Source organism: Epinephelus moara, chromosome 5 (assembly GCF_006386435.1).
Source record: "Epinephelus moara isolate mb chromosome 5, YSFRI_EMoa_1.0, whole genome shotgun sequence".
Taxonomy (NCBI): domain Eukaryota; kingdom Metazoa; phylum Chordata; class Actinopteri; order Perciformes; family Serranidae; genus Epinephelus; species Epinephelus moara.
Genome location: NC_065510.1, coordinates 29,868,809 through 29,892,479, shown reverse-complemented (window position 1 = coordinate 29,892,479; position 23,671 = coordinate 29,868,809). Strand labels below are relative to the sequence as shown.

The window sequence follows — 23,671 nt, the reverse complement described above, 5'->3', positions numbered from 1 at the left end:
AAATAAGCCAGGACAAAGAAAAGTTTGATCTCATTTTGAAGCGCAGCATCTGCAGCTTTATCCCATACCAGATAGGTTGTGCTCCACTAAAGTACAACATGATACAAGATGAAAAAAGCTCTTTTTTTCCCGATGCCATCTTTACTGTAAAAAAGATGGTAGGGACAGTTCAACCGTCTAAAGTGGTCAGGATCTGCTCCAGCAGACGCGCCACAGCTGGATCATAGCCGCCTGAAGAAGATACACACTCTACCAAGTGCAGTTTATATTTTGCATGTTTTGCACTCTATTTATTTACACTCTGCATCTATCTTATCTTACAATAACACACACACCTTTTCGATGCCATGGCAGGAACCATGGACAGGAGACATTGACAGTGGCTCCTGGGAGTCCATCAGGCCAGCAGGCGTACTGGTCAAAGGTCCTGTTACACACCAGCCCTGCAGTGGAGAGCAGATCTGTGAAATCTGTGCTCTTGGCTTAAAACAGGCCAGGCTTTATTGTCCTGCATGCATTTTGTACAAGCATGAGCTCACGCTGGGAGGAGAGGGGCTCACCTGTGGCGGGGGGCGTGGCGTTGAGGTAGGCCTGGCACTGGTTTTTGTAGCTGCTCCACTGCTCCTTCACAAGCTCCAGGGAGTTAGTAGAGGAGACCTGCAAGAGGAGAAATCCTAATTTTAAGTTTCAGAAACAACCCCCCCATCATCCAAAATTAAGGACACGTGTGTGTCGGTATGTGAAAAAGAGAGAGAGGCTGTGAGTCGTACCTTTGTGCAGCTGAAGAGCATAAGCAAGGCCAAGAGGAGACACACCTGGGACATCCCACTGATGCTGGGAGGATGGGGGTCAGTGGGGACCAAAACACAGAGGAGGCCCGACACATGAGGCGGTCTCGGACCTATCACACCCTGTGGCCTACACACATGATATGGAGAAGCTTGTTAGGTAGTAGACTGTGTGTGTGTGTGTGTGTGTGTGTGTGTGCACGAGGGGCTTGCTTGAACCCCAACTGAAAGAGAGATGGAGTGGAATAATAAAGACATCAAGAATCAATAAACAAGAAAAAACAAGCAACAATCAGTGACTGCTTCTCTTTCACACACACACACACACACACACACACACACACGCTTACACACATATCACAGCGAGATGAAAACTATGTTCCTCCACACTGCCAGCTTTTCACAAAGACCTTTATTTGAGAGCTCATCCAGTTGGATTGATTAACACAAAAGCTTGAGCTGTCCTTTAAAAAAGCTCCTGGGACGCCTCAGCTGAGGTGAAAATCAGTAGAATTTAACTTCACACTTTCCACGGCAAAAACAACATTGTCATTCATGAAGCAAACTGTGCTCTGTACATATCGGACAAGTGCGGTCCTTTTTCTATACATTTCTCAAAACTGCGAAATTGCCACACAAAAGCATCAATCATGGGAGCACAACTGGTGGCTGTATTATGGGATGGGACAGCAGGGGGGAAGTGGGTCACAGGAGAAGATGGTGCCTGTAGAGATTTTCCCACAGTGACAGAATCCTAAAGGTGTGTTTGTCTACACTTAGCCTCTTATCCAAAATACTTCACTTAGAGTCTGTTGTCAGAAATCTACAGCAACAAATTCTATAAATGGCTAGAATTGCTTGTGTGTGTTTGTGTGTTGCATTTCCTGTGGCACCAGTTGACTGTCTTCACCCACGAAGTTGGAGAACAAAACGAAATCTGAAACGTTTCTGCAAAAAACACCTTGACCATGGAAACATTTTTGGCTAAAACGTTTCAAATTCCACTCTGTTCCAATCTCTGTGCTTCTGCTGAAGTACATCCGATGATGATGATGATGATGCATTTGCATCAGGCTGTGTGTGTGTTTGTTTTTCTGTGTGTGTTTCCGCCTGTCGTGTTATCACAGTGTAAAGATTATCATCTTTTTGTCGAAAGGACGACAGAGCAAAAAACATTACAGTGAGCTGCTGCTGTTTTTTTCATCCTGCAACAGACCTTTTATCGAACAGTGTTAAGATCACATGCAGCTCATATCGACTGAGCAGCAAAGCGGAGAGCAGCAGGACAGACGGAACAGTTTACATGCTCCTGCAGGCGGATGTTCATGTTATATACACGTTTGGTACACAATCTGTGAGATTAAACTACACCAGGATGAAATATGTTCATGATCAAATACACTGAGGAAATTCTCTGTGACTGAACTCAGGTGACCCTAGAATGCATGAAATGGGTAAAACAACAACTGCTTTCTATTTGGTAATTGCTTTTTCTTATTAAATTTAAAAAAGTCTTGTCTGTGTATCCTGATAATAAAGTCTCCCTCCGTGCCATGAACCTCTATTGTTGTCCAAAACACATCAGCGAGCCACATCGTTGGGCAGTGTGACACGTTCATTAACATGATGAACACACGCATTCGTTTATGTAGAGTCAGTCTCACACACACCGTTCTGCTCCTGTAAATACTCACTGGAGCATGTACTAATCAAGCATTTATTAATTCGCAACAGAATATAGTCCCTAATAAATTCACTATTTCCTTCTGTTTGAGTAACTTCAGGCAAAACCTACAGTGCCCAGCTGTCTTAGGAAATTATAAAGCCTTTTTTTTAAGTAACTCACACATAAAAGAAAGAGAGTAGGAACTAAGGGTGTGTGTCAACATCATGTTTTTCTTCAGCAGAAAAGAGGCAGGCGCTGGGGAGCGCTTCATCCTAGTGTGTGATAGAAAGCGCCTCTAGCACTTTTTTAAATGATGTGCCACAAGTGGGTATGTTTCTATGATAACAATGTCTTGACATTAACGTCAGCTAGGTGGCTAATCTAGCTCCATAAACAGAGGGTTGCCTACAGAAAGAACTAAAGAAAAAAAAAAGCTCACACTGTGAACAGTGATAGGAGCACAAAACTCACCAGCAACTTTAAGTGTCCGGCCAATCTGCTGCCACGCTAGTCTCTGACTGATAATACAGTTGCCTTGACAATGGAGCAGCAGTGACGTTATATCATAAAAATTGACCTTTCTTAAAAATTCATTGATTGTCAACCAGAAGCAGTTGGAGCATAATATAAAGGAAAGAAAAAATCAGTGTGTGGACAGAGGCTCTGATGGGCTTGGTGCTGCAGATGTCACACAGTGTTGGGAGACTGACTAACACATTGGCTTTGGGCTTTTAATCTGATTTGTTGACAAAAGAAAGTGTTCCTATCAGTAACGCCAAATGTTTTTTCTGTCATAACATATAAATTACGCAGCCTTCAGAATAAAATAATCAATTCTAAGTCGGGTCATTTTTGATCCAACATGTATTTTTGGCTTAAAGGTCCAGTGCGTAAGATTTGGTGACATCTAGTGGTGAGGTTGCAGAACTGAAACTTCTTCCATGCGTCAAGCGTGTAGAGGAACTCCAGTGGCCAACGTGAAAATGCAAATGGCCCTATCTAGAGCAGGTGTTTGGTTTGCCACTTCTGTGTTACTGAAGAATAACATGGCAGAGTCTGTGGGAGGGGATCCCCTCTGTATGCAGATATAAACAGCTCATTCTAAGGTAACGAAAACATAACAATTCTTATTTTCAGGTCATTATAAACTAATGAAAACATTGTTATGCATATTATACTCCTTTTTTGCCAAGAGAGGCCCCTAAATGTGACACACTGGAGCTTATAAAAGGATCTCTGTAATCTGCAGTTTATGTAATTTCATCTCCAAACCTCCTGTCTATGCACAGTCACTTATAGAATTTTACTTGATTTTCATGGGTAGCTGGGCACATAAGAGCATGTGCGCCTTTGTGTGTGTGTTCGCGTGAACATGTGTGTTGCTGGCAGCGTCTGTGTGTCTGTTTTTAGTTAACCACAATACTGAGAGGAGGACAGCACATAATCACAGGATTGTCTCAAACTGATAGCCTTATCGACCTCACGGGCAGGTTTTACATTACGCACACACACCAGACACACACATACACACACTCAGGCATGCTGTGGAATGAGGATATAATGCCTTTTCCAGCCTGTATAAATCTCAGTTTCCAGGTAGGAGCATCTCAGGTTTCAAGACTAAGTAATTAAATCCCCTTTAAAATGTTTTGCAGTAGCCGCTTGTTGCTGCTTTTCGCTGAAATGTATCAGTAGAGCTGGAGGTAATCTTTGTATCTCAAAATGCATCTTTTATGGGAGCAAAAAAGGAACCTGATGATGGTGCATTTTTGAGGTTTTTTTTTTTTTTTTCAGAGGAGGTTTGTAGTAGACTTTTTTAATAAGGCCCAAGAGGCCGTGAAAGTTTCTCACATCACACCTAATCTTTTGGTGGAAGTAAAAACATAAAAATGTTTTAAATTGGTGTTGGTTTTTATCCAGCAGTAACGCTACAATACGGATCTGTAGTTCTAGTGCTTTTTAGGCTCTGATTTTAATAATGATTTACTTTTATTTGACATTTTATTCAGAGGAACCTTTCTTTGAACTTCAGCTGTTACTGAGCCAATGCTTCCATCTTTCTTCTGAATAGCCACTCTGGACATATTTTACATGGCAATTCAGTGAAAAAGGCTCATCGTCCCTGTCAGATAATCACATGATGAATACAGAGCTGTGTGCGTTTGTTTGTGTGTTATCAAGGAGAAAGACAAAGCCAGAGATAGAAAGCGAGAAAATATCCGCACAACCACGCTCACTGATTTGTATGAGCACAATCAGCCTGTGTGAGTCACGGCTTCTTCCTTTGGAATATTCCTGAATATTGCGCTGTTCATGTAAATCAAGTACACGACCAGCGGTCACAGACGCTCCTCTCTCTCATTGTGTGTTTGTGCGGTCATTGTAGCAGTTACATCACCCAAGGGATATTTGCTTAAACATACTGAGTGGCCATTGTTTACATTGTTTATTTGTCACACACACATCCACATGCTTTTTCCCCATCTTTCTCTATAGGGACCACAGAGGTAGCACTTTAAGCTCAAAATGTAAATTATCAACGGGTGAAGCTGCAGCAGCTTCCTGCTCTCCTCCATCTCCTGATGAATTAAACATTCCTGACAGCAATACTGCACTTTACTCCTTTTGTTTGAATCATCAACACTCTGCAGAGTGCGTGAAACATGTCAGTCTGCCAGTTCCTGTCATTCATATCTGCCATCCTCTCCATAAGCTCAGTGTGCCTCCTTTCATTTTCTTTCTTGTCCTGTATCCGTGTGTCAGGAGTAAGGCCGTGCCTCTCTCCTCCCACACATTTCCATTTAAGTGCACAATCTGCCTGCTTGTCCTGGGGAAAGCACAGAGACAGAGCAGGACGGAAAGGAAGGAGGAAGTAGGGTGGAAATGTGTGACAGCGAATCATTTGAACATCCAAGGAAACTACTTATCACACATCAATGACCTCAGATGATCAAATGGCTGATAATGAAGTCTATGTGGAAAATAGACCATTTCCCATTATCATTAAGGTTATGCTGTCCACCAAGAGCACCTCCCAATTATGATGTTTAAATCAATAAGCCTCCATGTGATGAGGATGGGTAATTAGGCAGAGTATGAGGAGTATGTGGGTGGTAACAGAGGCAGGAGTGCAGCGGCTGTAATGGAGCTAAACAGAGTCATAATTATGTTTCTGCCTCAGTGAGCCGCTCTGCCCCGCATGGAGAATGACAGCCAACTGCTTTTCCCTTTTTCTTTATTTTAATTTGTCCCTTTATTGCTTACTTTCTGTCCACCTATTTTAAACTTTGGACATAATTCAAACTTTAAAGGGTCAGTTCACCCAAATGACGTGTTTTTTTTCACTGGTATTTGGTCAATTGGGTTTTTTTCACAGCTATTTTCTAAAGGTTTTGTCATTATTTTTCTCAATATATCAATATAATATCATTTCATTTCATTTTTATTTGTTCCGCTTAGGTCCATATGCATCAATCAAATCTATCAATCAAAAGATAAATAAAATAAAATAAAATTCTAGTGCACATTCCATGACCGAAAAGGAGCAGGGAGAAGAAACAATCTTATTTTACCTGCCCCTCTCTCAAAACACAAATAACCATAAGAAACAGATGCTCTGCCAGTTACAGTTAATAACCAACACCTACAGTAACTTTAGAAGGAAACATAAATAAATAAACAAACAGAAGAATTGGAAGCTGTACACAATGTCCACTTCAACACAACAACTCCATAGAGTCCAGTTGTTCTTCCTTTATACATTTTGTTAAACTGAAAAATATTTACACAACCCTTTAAATCATCCTGCAAAGAATCCCACAGTTTAACGCCCACCACCGAAACACACATCTGTTTTAACATAGTCCGCACAAACTGGTGCTTACAGTGAAATTTTCTTCGATGCTCATCGTCCTCTGAAATAGTTCAACAACTGGTAACACTCTGCATTTTGCTCTCTACATAATTAAAGGAGAAGTCTGGTATTTTGCACTTTGAGCCCCATTTCTGGGTTGTTTATGATGAAATAGAATGGCTAAGACCAAAATAGTGACGATTGCTCATTTTCAGAGAATTTGGCTTTCCCCTGCCTGGCTTAACACTGCTGCCTATGGCCATGTGTGAACCTAAAACCACCCTAAACGTTCGTTTTCAAAGCCATGAAACTCACAGAGTGGTCAGTGGTGTTCGCTGATGACATAAAAAATCGTAGCAAACTGTGGTTTCGCTATTCATCTCGATTGTGGAACTATTTTTTCAGCTGCCTCACACCCATGTGTAAACTTCCACTTGATTGTTCGTTCAACCCTGAAGCGTTATACACTCCAGCCCACCTGAAGGCGATAATGCTCCTTTACGTGGGTGTTGCCAACCGGCAGGAAACCATTGCAATGTATTGGGACACAGAAAAGAAGCAGAAGAAGAAGGATGGCGTTGTGTTCAAAGACATTCGTACTGTGAAGGTTGTTTGCAAGCGAGTAATCCATTGTGCTGTTGTTTAAACTTAATACAAAACTTTTTCTTTCGTTCTTGTTCTTCATACAGATACATACTAGATTGATGGAGTTTCTTTTGCTGTTTCGCCATACAACGCCAGGGACAAAGTGGGCGAAATACGGACACAAATAAGGAGTGAGAGAAAAAGAGTAGATGAAAAGACTGAATTCAGTCTCAAGTGAGAGACCATTCAAAGACAGAGTGCAGTTTCGTAAAATGTGAAATACGTGCACATCATGGACATCTTATTCAACACGACTGACGAACAACAGGAACACAGAGCCGTTGTCATCAATGAGGCTTGCAGACACTGGATTCATGGTCTAAAAGCAAAACAATGATGTATGTGTTTGTATGCACGTGTGTGTGTGTGTGTGTGATCTGTGTGTTACACAGGAACAGTGCTGATGACAAGTCAAGGAGGACAAGGATGAAAGACTTTTTTTTTTCAACACAGTAATTGAGATGGACAGTCAAAGGCTCAGTGTGTGTGTGTGTAATTTGTTTAATGACTGTTTCAAAGGCCAACAAGATATCTTTGTTTTGCCTTCAATTCATTATACTTCTGCACTTTCATTTAAATTCATTGACTTATCAATTCCTTATTTCTGTTGGCCAGTTGGTATAACTCAACTCCTTTAGAGTTAAACCTATACTACAAAAGACTGTCAGTTACTATTTGTAAATAACCTTGAGAGCAAAGGTGAAAGTAAAAGCCAATCCAGGATTCACTGTCATTTTGCATTTCACCTCAATATATCTGCATTTTTTTCCTGTGTCTCTTGCACCTCGCTGCTACCATTTCATAAAGTCCCAACCTCACATGAGTGCTGTGGAGTTCGTGTCCATGCATGCTCTGAACACAGAAAACAAGTCGAAATAAAAAAAAATAATACAGCCAGAGGGCAGAGTCTTTGCAGATACATACACCACCACACACTTCTAGTGGTTCCTACATGATGATTGACAAGGATACTTCTGCATAAGTTCATTAGTTTTTTCAACCTGGACCCTATTTTCCAGTGTTTCCTGTGTGACTATGGGGAGCAACACTTTATAAATAGGTCCTGTATCTATCAGAGATAGACCTTTTTGTGGAAGAGTAGGATCCTAAATCACTATCACTAAACCCACCAGACTCCATTTAAATAAACAGTTATATTATCATAGTAAAACACACTTCATTTAAAGGCCACAGAAACAAAATAAAACCCACAAAAACCATATTGGTTCATCTGTCCACTGATCTACAAATCGCCTACTCTGGTTTAGTTGAAATAAACCCTTAATACATCCAGTTAGGTGTGAAAACATATCAACTCAATACACGCTAAAATTACTGTTTATTTAAATGGAGTCTGGTGGGTTTGGCGATGGCGATTTTGGAGCTGGTTCTGGTTAAACAAAAAGGATGTCACTCTTTAACCAAAGTTCTGTCTCTGCAGGGATCCTTTCCATAATTTTACCAGACACCAGCACTTTTAGACGTCATACACTGAGAGTGCATATGGCCCTGTTTTGCAGCTCACTCAGTACTGAACCTGTTTTATAAATTTTTGCTCCCATTAGTCACGTAGACACAAATTTGCTGAAGTTATCTTTTAAAAAGAAGTTATCAGTATTAGGGCCGTAACGGTACATGTATTTGTGTCGAACTGTTCGGTACGCGACTTTCGGTTCGGCATGACCCTGTACCGAATTATTGGGCGCAGGATATTATTTTATTTTATTTTGTTTTATTTTAATTCCGTTTTTGCGAACAGAACCATTTAAAATATCTAGTTCCCCGACGGACATAATTGAGTGACGGACCGAGTCCGACCGTAAATCTCCGCTTTCACTTTGTGCAGCGCATTCTCGCATTTTGACAACATGGCAAGTGAGCCTGACGAACCTGAAGACCCACCTGCAAACCTTAAGTCCTCCGTTTGGGAACACTTTGGTTTCAGGGTAAAATACGAAGATGGAAATAAACAAGTTGACAAGACAAAAGCAGTGTGCCGACACTGCAGAACAGCGGTCGGGTATGTACTTGGAAACACGTCTAACATGCTAACGCATCTAAAGCGACACCACCCGAGTTTGAACGTTAACCGGCACGACTAGAAAAAGCAATCTGGTGCAAACTACGATATCGTCGTCGTTTAAAAAGAAAGAGCGTTTCCCTGACCATCGCGCTAAAGAAATAACCAACGCCATTGGAGTTGAGTAAAATTGTTTAAGCTGCACTTTAGATATAAGCATGTTTTGTTTACTGCACTTTAACAAAGTGGGAAAGCTAAGTAAGTTCCTAGTAAAACTGAATCTGAGCAGGCTTTAAAGCTGACCAGCTGCACTATACTTTTTATTTTAATTGAGTAAAACTGTTAAAGCAGAAATGTATATTTATATTTTTCATTCAAAAAATGTGTTAAAAAAACAGCAGGATTTTATTTTTCACTTTTATATTTCTATTTTCATTCAAACAATGTGAAAAAGCAGGATTTTATATATATTTGTTTCATTCAAAAATTGTGTAAAAAGAGTTAACTGCTGTGGTGGTATGTTTTAATAACGTTACCAATAAGTAAAAGATATTTAATAGTTGTCTATTTTTTTCATTACTGTACCGAAAAAAAACGAACCATGACTTGTGTACCGAGGTACGTACCGAACCGAGATTTTTGTGTACCGTTACACCCCTAGTCAGTATGTTTTAAATGGTTGCTGATGAAATGCAAAATAAAATCATGCAGTGGGGTTGCCTGTTTGAGCCTGTCTCTTGTGAGATCTTGCTGTAGTTTTATGTTTTGTTTACTACTGAATTACCTTTTATATCTCATACATAGTCGAACAGCCATGCACACTAATGTATTAATGTCCTTAAAGGACCCTCATACAGCGCTCTGTTCAGTGACAGTAGTTTAAGCAGATCCAGTGTACTTGGCTAGTGACGGTTGTGTAGTCGTGACGTGTCTGTGCGCACATGCACGTGTGTGTGTGTGTGTGCGGGTGTGTTTGTGTTGTCGTGCATGCAAGCGTGTGAAGCTATGTGTTATGATTAACTGAGGTGGGTGATGAAAGTGACCCAGAATCTGCTCCCTCAGCAGATGTTATCCTTCACAAACAGAGCAAGAGCCATATATTTTTTTCTTTTCATCTCTGTGTGTGTGTCTCTTCCTCTCATCATATGTTCTCCTTGTCCTTCCCCCTCTTTTCTCTACAGCCATTCAGAAGCAAACGGACTTTTCAGTAGAGGAAAAAAAAATGGCATCAGCCAAAGCAGAGAATGCAGCCCTGTTCCCTTCCTTATTATTTCTTTGGCCCTCTCAAGGGAGAATTTCCTGACCATCTTGTTTCCTGTCTCATATGGGAGGTCAATTCAATGGGAAACACACAGAGATAGCAGATGAGGGTCTGACAGAGACAGTAGTTTACACATGCTGCTCTCGTGTCCAATATGTCCCTTTACTCTGCAAACAGTGTTACTTTAGCACCATGCCAAAGAATTTGGTGAGCTGCAGGGTTTTGTGTGTCAGCCTACAACGTCCCTTAGTGTCCGTCCATTAAGGAGATTACGTTTTTTCACTGCACGTAGCAGCTCTACGCTTCATGGTTCTCACATTAAAATAGTGGGGATTGTTTGGCTCTCAGCACTGATATCATTCTCATATCATCAACACTCCCAGTTAGGAGACATCTGGGTTGGAAAGGCGTTTGGATGCTGCTGAGCCGCTGGCAGATGGTCCGAGCGGCTTTGAGCTGACTACATCCAGAATAAGGCAGTATTTCAGTCTGATATGGTTAAATCATGGCAACACTGCATCTGAGGTGTCCGGTGGTGGGTGCAGCAGTGTCCAGATGAGCATCGTAAAAGTTGTGTGTGGACGTGAGGAGTGTGCGGAGATAGAGAGAGAGGAAGAGCACATGGGAAGAGGAAGGCCAGCACATACCATTCTCAGTGTCCCGTGGAGAATGCCATGAGCCAGACCCTAAATCCTCAGCCATTTGCTCCCTGGACTCCTCCATAAAAAATGCTTTACTTACTGTATACCATAGATATCCTGCTCACTATATATTGTCCTCCAGCCTCGCATTGCTCGCACACACACACACACACACACACACACACTCTCTCCCATGGAAACAGACGACACTACATTCTCCTGCCAGCGCACACCAACAGTAGTTACACAACCAGTTGATAAACAGAGCATATATTACCTCATGTAAGGTTGATGCAGCTGGCTGAGGGGGACAAAATGCACTTACATTTTGGGAAATAAGTTTGTGCAGTTTCTTGAGAACAAGATGTGAAGATTGATACCACTCTCATGTGAGGCAGCTGTGGCTCAGGAGGTAGAGCGGGTCGTCTGCTGATCACAGGGTTGGCTCTGGGTGCATTCCCCACCTCCTACTCCAAGAAAGCCAGTAAGAGTGGTTTCAAAAATACTGAACAATTCAACTTTCGTTACTCAGCCCAGCTCTGTCAAAAGTGCCTTCCAACAACTCTACAGCCTCCACACCCATACAAAACACCTTCTTTATTAAGCACAGACAGAAATAGGAAACATGACATTTTGGTTCACTACAGTTTGATGGTATTGTGCGTGTGCAACATGCGCAGAAAGTGCAGTGTCAAGTAAGGCAATGTGATGCACTACTGCTCAGCAAAGGTAGTTGATATATACACAATCAGCAGATGATGTGCAGGAGGACAAAAGGACAGATGAACCTGGGCTAATCCATAGTGTCTCCTAAAACCCTGTCCCTGGGGAGAGAAATGTCACAAGTGAGTGTTAGTGTGTATCATATCCAAACTAACCACCCAACCTGCCTGTCATGCATTTGCCAGAGGCGCATCTGCTAAACACGTCCCGACACACACCGTCACACCTGTGACAGCCGTAAACATGAGGGATACAAACTGGTCTCTGGCAGCCTGATAAACCACAGCGACCAACGGTGACGATAACACACACAACCACACACACACACACACACACATACGAGCGGTGCACAAAACTAATCANACACACACACACACACACACACACACACACACATACGAGCGATGCACAAAACTAATCATCAGTCAGCGGCAGGTTTTATGGGCATGATAAAGCACAAAGCTAATACATAAACAAAAAAGCAAACAAGGAGAATTTAACAACCCTGTACTGCTGTTCCGTGACATGGTGGCTTGGTTTACAAAACTCAACTGTGCATGTGTGCGCCTGCATACATACCTGCATGCATGTGTGTGTGCTGTCTAAAGGTATGGATAAAGATCATGGCACCAACACTGTGACCACGGTACATGAGAAAGCACACAAGATGATGGCTGGGTGGCAAATAGACGACTTCTTCTGACCAACACACAGAAACTGGAAAATACTGAGTAAATATGGGAAAAGCTGTAAAAGTGTGAATATATAATTATAGCAATACATGCACAGAAATCTGTCGTTTGGAAATTATTTTAAGGTAACCATCTCAATTTGAGCTCTGAAAACTGAAGGTGGAAAGATGAGATTTGAAAACCAACAAATCAAAAGACTCGTTGAAAATCAGAGCACATCAGTCATACCGCGTAAAATGCAACCTGCATCCTCCAATCAATCCCCTCAACAACCAGCGCACAACAAACAGCCTGAAATAGCCGATGCTTTATGTTCATTATCTACCCTGAATGGAAGCAGAATGCTATTTGTAAAAAAGGCCAATGTTGTCTTTTGAGGGCATGAAGCCATACAGTACAGAGCGCAGCTCAGAGGGAAAAGCTGCTGGACAATGTCCTTCAGAGCTTCACATCCCTCCCTGCCTTCACAACCGTGGCTTTGATCACTGGGCAGACACTTAAGCTTAAAGCATTACTCTGGGAAACATGACAGGAAATGAATAATAATAAAAAAAAACTTCTTCTGAACAAAAACCTTGCCTTGTGTCGTGAGCACCTTCCCAGGAGTTGCCATGACAGCAGTGAATGAGAGCCACTCTCTTTATGGGATTAACAAACGTCAGTGGATGACTCTGTAAGCATGTTAATATTCAGAAACAATTGAAAATGTTTCAAATATACTATTCTGAGCAGTCACTGTGAAATTCTATTTCATCTAATCGCATATCTGCACTTATAAGTATTTTAGTGCTTCTGTGTTTTATTATTCTATTTCTTGTTTAGTTGCCTTTTTTCTTTCCTGAAAAGTTCTATACAAATTCATTGTATTATTATTATTCCATTGAATAAGCTAATATTCAAATTTTTGATTAATATGGGACTGAAACACTGTATCTCATTCAGTTTTATTTGTTCAGGGAAAGATGTGGTTTAGGATAAAATTAGAACTTTATCATGGTTAGGGGGCTTTTGTTTCATGGTTACAATAATGACCGTGTGAGTAAGGAAGCAGCTGTCAACATGGTTTAAAGAAACCAATGTTGATCATTGAAAGAAAACAGGAAATGGGTAGCATTCTCCCATGTTGAAACCCAACATTTGGATTGTGATTCTTACATCACCCAACAAGAATCATCATGTCACGTCAACGTAATTGTTTTCTGTTTTTTGCCGGGACAGCTGATGCTTACATTTTTCTTTCGAGGACAGTCTCAGATTAAAAGCCGTTTCACACCAAGCACATATTTTCATCCAAAGACCTGATTTTGTGGGTTCTTATGAGTGCTTACACACTCCTGCGTAACAGACATATGGGGGAAAATATTCAGTCTGCCCTGGATAACAGGGGAGATCCACTTGCGGAGATATGTGTTCAACCAATGAAACCCTTTGTCCCATTGATTTCATAACTCCAGGTTATAGCTAGCTTGCAGCCCAAATGGGGAATATCAGGCCTCCAGGAGGGGCGCTGAGCCTTGAAGCCAATTTTCATAATGGCTGAACAGTGTAATTACAACTTCTGAGTCCGTCATGTGATCCCATTGGGACCAAAAGGATTGTCTGTAAATCAGTGGATGAATTTTTGCAAACATTGTAACCTCCGCAAAATGACATGTTTTATTATCAGGATTTGATTCATTTGGTCTGATACCATTTAGATAATCTTGGAGAGCCACAAGATTAAATCATATTATCCCCATCCAAGTTAGCAGAGTGCTACACTGGGAGCTGCCAGCTTGGGTGGCGAAAGTCTCTTGTGCACCTGCTCTATTGGCCACAATGATGTGGAAGCAGCAGCAGTCATCCTTGTCATCGTATGTGCCGCAGTTGGATGTTTTTGGTTTCTTGTGCCACCGAGCAGCTTTCATAGGAATGAGCATTGTATCCAGGTCTCTTTAAACATCCATGGGGAATGTCTTAGCAATTTGGGTACAATAAAGATGCTAATGTAGCTGATATGCACTCGCTAACGTTACATGTTGGTCACAACACACTACATGGCTCAAACAAACAGGAGCACATGGCTAATTATTATGCAGAATAACATCAGCAGCCCGATGGGTGCTGGTCTGACGGACCTTAATCTAACAGCTCTCCCTGCTTGGCATTATGGGGGATTCCATGCAGGAGTGATGCTACTCACATTTCATCATGTTTTTGTCAGATCCAAGATCCAATATCTGGAGCAGCTGAATGGTGTAGTTAGTAAGTAAGTTAAGACTGGATTAATTACAGGTTGTGAATCTTTAACTGCAGGAAGAGCGTATTTTTCAGAGGAACAGGACTAGGAGCAATGGGCGTTTGTTTTCGGGATGACTATCTCCTTCTGGGTAGTGGACATGGGCACTTTTAGGAGGAAACACTTCTCTATATGGACCAAAATGGAACACAGCGAGTAAAATAATTTGCCCCGGATCCGGTGTGCATAATTGCCACGCAGAAAATTTATATGCAAATTTTTTGTTATTGTGCACCACGTTTTTCATCACACTGGTGAGAAACACTGTGTATTATGCTGATTACTGCGGCAACAGCACCGGATAAAAAATGTCTACAGAGTCCCATTCATTCAGAGCTACACACATCTAATGGACAGGAGTTCCTAAACTATTATCCCTGGATTAGCATCTCACTTTGCTGCACTCTACTCTACTCTTCTCACACTTCTCAATGCTTTTTATATAATCAGACAACTCTGATTGGTCTTTGACTAAAGCTTGACTGTTCGAGGAATCTTTAAATCCGTGAAACTGCAAATAATCGGCGCTAAACTTTGATTGATTCTGGGACACGACAGTCTTGACAGTCAGGATGTTTAAATGATGTCCTGACACAAATGTGTGTTTCCAGTGCATCACATTAGTATAACAAAAGTTTTCTGTGTCGGGACTTTGGCAAAAAAATAGACAAATTACATATTTATGACTCTTGTTTATGGCATCAACAGCAAAAATATACCTTTCAAGAAAATGAGGCTTGAAACATTTCATATCCAGTGCCTGAGTCTGATAGAGTTTTCATTTGATACAGAGCATTTTGATTGGTGGTGGACATCCAAAGATTTAGTTATTTCCTGGCATCAAATACTGCTGCATCAGCGACTTAAAGACAGTTGAGATGTAAATTACAAAGTAGTGAAGGGTGCTCCTGTTTTGAATAGAAATAACTGATTTACAAGCCCTCACCAGAGCTGTTGATTTCCGTTCACAGTAAATAACACCTCCCCTTCAAAATAAAATTGCATCCCAGTGTACTTCATCATGAATAAATCCAGGAAACACATTGAGGGTGTCGCTGTAATTAATCCTACACCTATTAAAAAGATGAATAGAAACTTATTTCTCTCTTTTCTGTGTGGCTCAATTTGAAACAGTATAAAAAGTGAGCAACATAATAAGAGGAGAAATAGTTTTGGTCTATTCCTCTCTGTCTGATGGGATACATTTCAGATTTAGTGAAGAAACATAATTTAATAATTCTGTTAAAGCTAAATAGACCCATATGTGCCAGACGCCTCTGGAGATACAGAGTCCTATCTTTTTCTCTGTGTGTGTGAGAAAGAAGGAGACACAAAGAGAGAGTGTGTGTGCATGCATTTGCATCCTTACGGGCCTGGCTCATAACTCAACTGAGTGTGTTTGGCTGCTCCCTTTAAACCTTGTTAAAGATAATTACATTTATTATGTTGTCTTCAGAGGAGCTCACGGGGTAAAACTACATCAAAAACTCAACTACGTGTCCTGTTGAATTCAAGCCACTGATTTAAAGACTAAATGAGTCTCCTGCAAAGACATGATATTCATGTGATAAAAGGGTTGGATGTGAGATTACAGCAGGACTTAAGTATTATGTGGAACAACCAGTATTGTTGTAAAATACATTCATGTTTGGGAATTAAATGTTTTCCTAAAGTGGTTGAAACGTCAAAACATACCTCCAATACCTCCTCACACGTCTCTAAAATCAAAGGACGCTTGCAGGGTCAGAGGTAAAGATGTGCAGCTGTCCTGCAATGAATAAATAAATAAAATAAGTAATTGTCTCATGAGCTGGATGAGAGGCTCGGAGAAGTTAGGAATCTGTCCAAGAAAAAAGATTGGAGTGATGTTATTTCTAAAGAGTGGGAATTCAATTCTTCAGAGGTACGTAATGTAATTTTATGAGCTTAAATAGGCTTTTTACACTAATGAAAGTAAAACGTAACGCAACAAAAAAAAGAGCTTCTTTTTAATTTGTATGCAGTCAAAGATTCCAGTGATGACAAACAAGCCACCTGCTCAGATTTGCAGGCTCCTTCACTCCTGCAGCGAATCTGCAGGAGCGTGGGAGCCCTCATCCGCAGGAGTCCTAAGCAGTGCTTTCAACAACCAGGTGGCTGCGCTCAGTGTGTCGTCTCAGGCCCTCCCAGGCTAGATAAGAATCAAATTTCAAAACAACTAAAGGCCCTTAACACTCACACAGGTGTTTTCAATTAGTCTGGCTGATTAAAGCTGAAGTGGGAGTTTGCTCATGTTATGTAAGAACAGACCCTTTTCACAGCAGACATTTTGATTTGTCATAACAAGGAAAGCACAGGTGTTACTTATAACGTTAATGATAGCTCTGTTCTAATTAAGGGCCACTGAAGGACATGACAGTGACGATGTTCACATGCACACTAATATTCCACTTTAATTCAAAATATGACAGTACTCTGATTTGATATTAGTTATATTAGTTATGTAAACAGCATATTCTGTTTGGATTTTCTGATTTAGGCCTTTTTCCACATGTAACATTCTCTGATTAAGACATGTTGAAGGAGCATTCTTTGGACATGTATACAGCGCATTTAGAATATGCGGCTAAATTGGGATTTGCAGTTTGCAACAAAAACCAGCAATAGACCTTTTTCACAGCAGATATTTTGAGATGTCATAGTAGGAAAAGCACAGGTGTATTCAATAACAGCAATTATACAATAATTAGTTCTGACCGAGCAATTTCATTGGGCAAGGGGCATTCCATGAGTGTCAAGGACACAGTGAAACAGCACTGGGACTTTTACATGCATGTATCACCCTACTTTACAGGTGTTCCATTTATTATGTTAATTATTAATCAGCCAAAGTTAAAGGTCATCGTAACAAACTTTGCACTGCAAAATGAAACATATTACCACAAATAACATCTGAGTTAAATAACAAATGGTCAGAAAAAGACAAAGGGATAAAAGACGCCTGGATACTGCACTGCAAATCTCCAGGGAAACACATATGACACCTGAACATGATGCAACGTTCTGATCAGGCTGTTAACTCACCTGCACACATGCCACCAAAGTGACTTATTTCACTGGTCGCAAAATAATTGAAAACTCACAGATGTCGCCTAGGTGATACAAAGTCACTGCCTGTGGTAAAGGGTTGACCTACACACAGCAGCAAGCTATAGTGTGCAGGAGTGTTTTGTGTGTTGCTTGGCAACAGTCCAGTCAGGGTCCAGTTGCCAAACTATTTGTGTTGGTGGAGCCAAATAAATCATTAAATAAACAAACAAATCATAACCTGTTAAATATAAAATAAATATGAATATATAATATAAATGATAAATGCCGCTTGTAGAAGTGTTTCATAAAAGCAAGATCACACTCGAGGTCGTGCTGTTCTACTGAGTAACAGCACGGCTGTGATTTTTTTCTCCACTCGGACTGTGGCCTTGCGCCGATGACTGAATCACAGCTGTGCTGACATGCAGTACATCAGCACAACCTCGAGTGTGATCTTGCTTCGCATAGCTGCATTCAGTTTAGGGGAGGCCCTCAGTTGAATAGCTTACTGGGACAGTCAGGCGAACTGAGCCATCGTTAATGTTATCAGTTTCACTTGTGCTTTTCCTACCTTGGTCAGAAGCAGAACACACCTACTTTGAAACGTTATGATAAACTTGGATATCAACAGGTTTTAGGATATGTGCAAATATCACAATGCAGACATTTTTGAGAAGGTGGATGAAGGAATGAAAGAGGGAGGCTATGTTTGTTAAACAAGTCCACCATCAGTACCTCGAAAAAATCTTGATGCAAAGGTGCAAAATGGCACAAGCAACTAAAGCTGTCCCACTTTGCCATATTTTTACGTGATAAACGACATTTTCTCACTGGTTAATCAGAGTTTGCATGTCTGCGAGTAAACAGGACTGTAATTGAATGCAGCCACAATTAATGTTATTAGTTACACCTGTGCTTAACCTGCTATGACAAAATGTCTCCCGGAACAATGGACAACAAGATGTAAAGGTTTGATCATATTTAACTTTTATCCATCCATCCATTTTCAACTACCTATCCAAAGCTGCAGCAGGCTGAGCAAAGTATTCCAGATTTCCCTCTCCACAGCAACGCTTTCCAGCTCCTCCTGGGGGATCCCGAGGCGTTGCCAGGCCAGATGAGATATACAATTCCTCCAGCATGTTCTTGGTCTGCCCCGGGGCCTCCTACCAGTGGGACATGCCTGGAATACCTCTAACGGGGGGCACCAAGGAGACATCTTGATCAGATGCCCATACCACCTCAACTGACCCCTTTTGACGCGAAGGAGCAGCAGCTCTACTCCAAGCTCCCTCTGGATGTCCGAGCTCCTCACCCTGTCTCTCAAGTGCAACACACACCGCCGCCGCCCCCCAACACACACTGGCAGCGGCGCGCAGCGGCACCGTTGACGTGTATTTCCCACCCCAGACCGCTAGGTGGCTGTACCTACACTAGTTGCCAACAGTTGCCAACTGCTAGTAACGGAAGAAGAAGAGGAAAAACTTTGAGGCAACAGCAACTTGGATTTCACGGGTGAGTTTCTTATCAAAGTCGTCTTATTAAAAATTTGAAACAACCGGAGTTGATCCTACGGCGGCCGAAACGTACATAAAAGGCTTTTCTCGCAGCGCCGCCGTGAGCGCTGGCAAATACAGCAGTGGGCTGAAGCAGAGCGGCACGGCGCGGCGGCCGGCGCCAGTGTGAGTTGGTTCATAGAATATAATGGAGGCGGGCGTTTTGACGCACGGCGTATGGCGGCGGTGTGTGTTGCACTTAAGGCTGAGCCCAGCCACCCCACAGAGGAAACTCATTTCAGCCACTTGTATCAGCGATCTCAAAGTTTTGGTCATTACCCAAAGCTCATGACCATAGGTGAGGGTCGAAACGTAGATCGACTGGTAAATCAAAAGCTTCGCCTTCCAGCTCAGCTCTCCACCATCATCTGGCACCCGCATCACTGCAGATGCCGCACCAAACAACTGACATCTCACGCTCCATTCTACCCTCAATCATGAAAAAGACCCCGATATACTTGAACTACTTTGCTTGGGGCAGTAACTCTCCCAACCAGAAGGGCCAATCTATAATTTGCCAGTAGAGAACCAAGGCCTCAGACTTGGAGGTGCTGACTCTCATCCCAGCTGCTTCACACTTGGCTGCAAACCGTCCCAGTGCATGCTGGAGGTCACGGTGTGATGAAGCCACCAGAACCACATCGTCTGCAAAAAGCAGAGATGCAACCCAGACCCATTCTCTCCCTGGCTGCGCCTTGAGATCCTGTCCGTGAATATTACAAACAGAATCGGAGACAAGAAACAACCCTTTCACCCCATGAATATTCACTCCCATTCACTTCAATTAAAGCTCATACAAGTGAATGAATGTGGATATGCAGTTTCTGCGTTGCTGTTACATTCTGAGAACAGATAAATGAAGTCAGCACTTATAAATATATATGTATATATATATATATATATGTGTGTGTGTGTGTGTGTGTGTATAACACTTTTAATGATGCACAATAGCAGAAGGTGTTATATTGTGGCCACATCCACCAAACTCCTGAGTCAGAGTTCACTTTGATTCAACTTTGCACTGTGAGTATGTAATTACTCCAGCGCCGTGTTATGTACGATATTAACTACCAAACTCCATGCTGCAGCATCACTCCCACAGTCTGTTTACAGTGTATGATTACCTTGCTCTATATTGATTCATTACTGACGTCAAAAACGTGACGTTGCATCTTTTATTCAGGCCTGAATGTGGAGCAGATTATTTGTACAGAAGGCTATTATGATCATACCTTGAGATGAGGGAGTTGTCAATCAAGCAGACTGAATGAGCCCACACAGTAAACACTTTTGTGTAAACTGTAGATATGCAGTGGCATTAATACAAGTATGTATGTGTTTTGAGTAAAACTCTAACGATGTTAAGCGCTGCATACTTTTATAATTCTCCTATTAATTGTGAAGTGCTGGCAAGTGGCTCAAGGTTATGAATCCATCTTACACTGAAAAGTTGTATCATAATTCCACTGTAGAGAAAGAAATTGTGGGCGCAGAAATATTTTTTCATTCACTGTGAATAAGGTCTGTGACAAAACCATTCAAGAGGCTGAATTAACTGACAGTGAACCTGGAAAGCAGCTCCACAGGACATTCAGTTTTTCGTCATGTGTCATGCAATTAGCCTGTAGCCTGTGGCCCACATGCCACACACTGCTGCTGTACAGTGACACACACAGTATACTGTAGAACAGGCCAAAATGATCCTGGCCTACATGCTGCCAAATATGTAACATCACATCCAACAGCTTCAGAGCACCCACTGGAGCCTTGTGTCCCTGTTGTCGGAGAGGAGTGAGCGAGACCAAAGCATTTTAACATATTTTGGTTCTAATGTGTGTGTCACATTTACATTTGTTACATAAGATGAGAGATTTTAGCACTCAAAACTAAGTGATGAAAAAAAGAATGTGACTGTGATCTAGTTTTGAACATGATGGCTCATCTGACAGTAACACATGTATACTATATTACCAACTGTTATTTCTTTTTACCAACTGTTATTTCTGCTCTAACGCCACTGGCTGTGTCCTGAGCGGTCTAATTTCTAAACGTGGAAACTAATTAGAAATTTAAACTAGGGTCTTTCCACCCACTGACCAGATTAGCCGGTGTACAGTATGTGGAGGCTCTCAGAGCTGCTAATGTGAGGTGTTTGATGATAGGATGTCACCGAGGATAGTCAGAGGGTTCATCTGGTGAAGCCAACTGTTCATATTTGTCCATAGTGTTACATGCTCCCCGTAATCAACATCAGTAATGCATACAGGCACACAACTGTGCACTCACATAATCTCCTGCAAGACATTCTAGACATGTTCTGTAGATTAATATGTAACCATGCATGTAACACAGAAATTAACAACCTTGCACACACACACAAGCGTCAAGCATAAAGTATCTGTGCACTGACTTATTGTAATACAATATGTGACAGCACACATACTGCAGCATATATATATATATATATATATATGCGCTGAGATAGGACTGAGAGGGAAGAACTGGATGAAAGGGAAATGTGAGTATACCGAAAAGCCCTCGAGGAAGCAAAGGGAGAGGACCATATGTTTTCTGTCATCTGCAGGAGAGCATCGCTGCACAACTCCACATTAATTGAGAACCCAAAGGGACAACAAAGTACATTATAGGTGGCTTATCATAACTGTGATGTTCGTTATGTGGTGGGATGCAGGTCTTTAATAAACAAACACTGCATTTTTCATCTAATCAAAGAAGGACTGACACTTCATTAAACCCCCCCCCATTTAGTGTTTGTCCAGTCATAGTTTTGCAACCCTAAGGTCCTGTTTATATGACAACGATTTCAGCGGTAAACTTTAGTTGCGTTTTGGCCTACCGTTTACACAACAGCAATTTTTTGGAAATGGCAGCGTCTCCATTGTCATGTAAACTTGCAATATGCAGTTCCTCTGAAAACGGAGACTTTTCGCACATGCGCATTACGCTTCCAGTCACTAGGCATGCGCGAGAAAGTCGACCATCACAACATCAATGGTGGACTCCTGAGCTCTGCTTGTGCTGCTCACCCTGTTGAATTTATCAACACTTCCCCATCATAGCGTAGATCTACTGTAGCAACTCCACCTCGTCGTCTGTCCAGACAAACATTTGTGCTGTTGCCATTTTGTTTGCTTATACATCACCACTCTGTAGAAGGAAGCATAAGCGTCACACCGCCAGCTCCTGGCCTGGCATGTATACTACAGCGTTTTTGGTCATTTTTGAGGATCCGTGTGCACAGCGATTGTTATCAAAACGTTGTCGTCTAAACGCGGAATTTTTTTCAAAACGAAAATGAGAAACGATTCTGTTTTCAGTGGATCGTGTTCGTGTAAACATGGCCTAAGTAGACACAGACAGTCCGTCGGGCTTTGGGCATAGATGTATAATAATAAATGGATATTTGATGCCAAGATGGAGACCTTTCAGTTCAACGGAATTTCTTGCTTGGTGTATACTCCCAAAAAGGTTTCTAGCTTTGTGTTTGCTTCCAGTATATGCAGCTCATTCAATGTGTGCAGTAGTGTTTCTCCCGCTGGCTCCACCCATGAGTTCCTACTTGGCTCGTAGACTTTACCTTGTGATAACCGACTGGTTTTAATTCACGTTCCTCATGGGGGGCCTCCACGCTGAGAGGTGTGCCCGGTCTGCCCGCGGGGACATCGTCCTGGACATCCCTCAGGTCCGGAGGACTGGGGGGCTCTGCACCATGTGTGGAGTCCACCCCAGTCTATCTGGGTCGGGGTGGTCTCTGTGGCGGCGCTCCCTATGGACGTAGGCTGTGACACCTCTCAGTGTGGATGAGCTCCCCATAGGTGGTTCTTTCCTCACCAGGGGCCTGTATCACGAAGCGAGATCAACCTTTCCTGGGTTACCCAGACCTATCCTGGGTTGACTAACCCTAACAATGGCAATCAGGATAATCGGTATCATGACGCTGGATATCAACTCGGTAACTCAACCCAGGGTTGCTTTATCAAGAGCCGTGAACGCGCACGCAGCGGACCAATCAAAATCATGAGAGAAGCACAGCGTCACTGAGCGTCCTCACAGAGTGCCATATGTGAGGGAAAAAAAAGTATTTCTCGTGATGATCAGAGATTAATTATTCTAAAATACGAGGAGGAGAAAAGCAACATTAGAGAAAAGGCCAACACCGTGGCAGCTGCAGGAGGAGGAAACATGCGTGGCAACGCATAACGGGATGAATAATGTTTAGTTTTAGTTTAGATTAGTTTATTTGCACATAATGCTAAAAACAGACAGTATAAAATTTGAGAGAGGGAAAAATCAAGACAAAACAAGGTAGCAAATAAAATGATGTGTAGGTTAAATTACTCATCACTGGTTCAAGTAGCTACAGTACCTGTACCTGTACATCTGACACTGATCACACCCTTGAATCCCATGAAATCAATGCTGCGCAGATGAATTGCGTGTATTACAATTATCGTCTAA

At 41.9% G+C, this 23,671-nt stretch overlaps 1 protein-coding gene across 2 annotated transcripts in view; it reads right to left on the bottom strand.

Annotated features, from left to right (window-relative positions):
• The window catches only part of gcgrb (glucagon receptor b), a 74,296-nt gene that overhangs the window by 17,686 nt on the left and 32,939 nt on the right, over positions 1-23,671 (bottom strand). For both annotated transcript variants that reach the window (XM_050045548.1, XM_050045549.1), the window contains exons 2-4: positions 771-918; positions 561-657; positions 336-443 (exon numbers count right to left, since the gene is read on the bottom strand). In XM_050045548.1, the coding sequence (XP_049901505.1) occupies positions 336-443; positions 561-657; positions 771-824 (259 nt within the window). In that variant the 5' untranslated portion in view covers positions 825-918. The remainder of the gene's footprint in view (positions 1-335; positions 444-560; positions 658-770; positions 919-23,671) is intronic.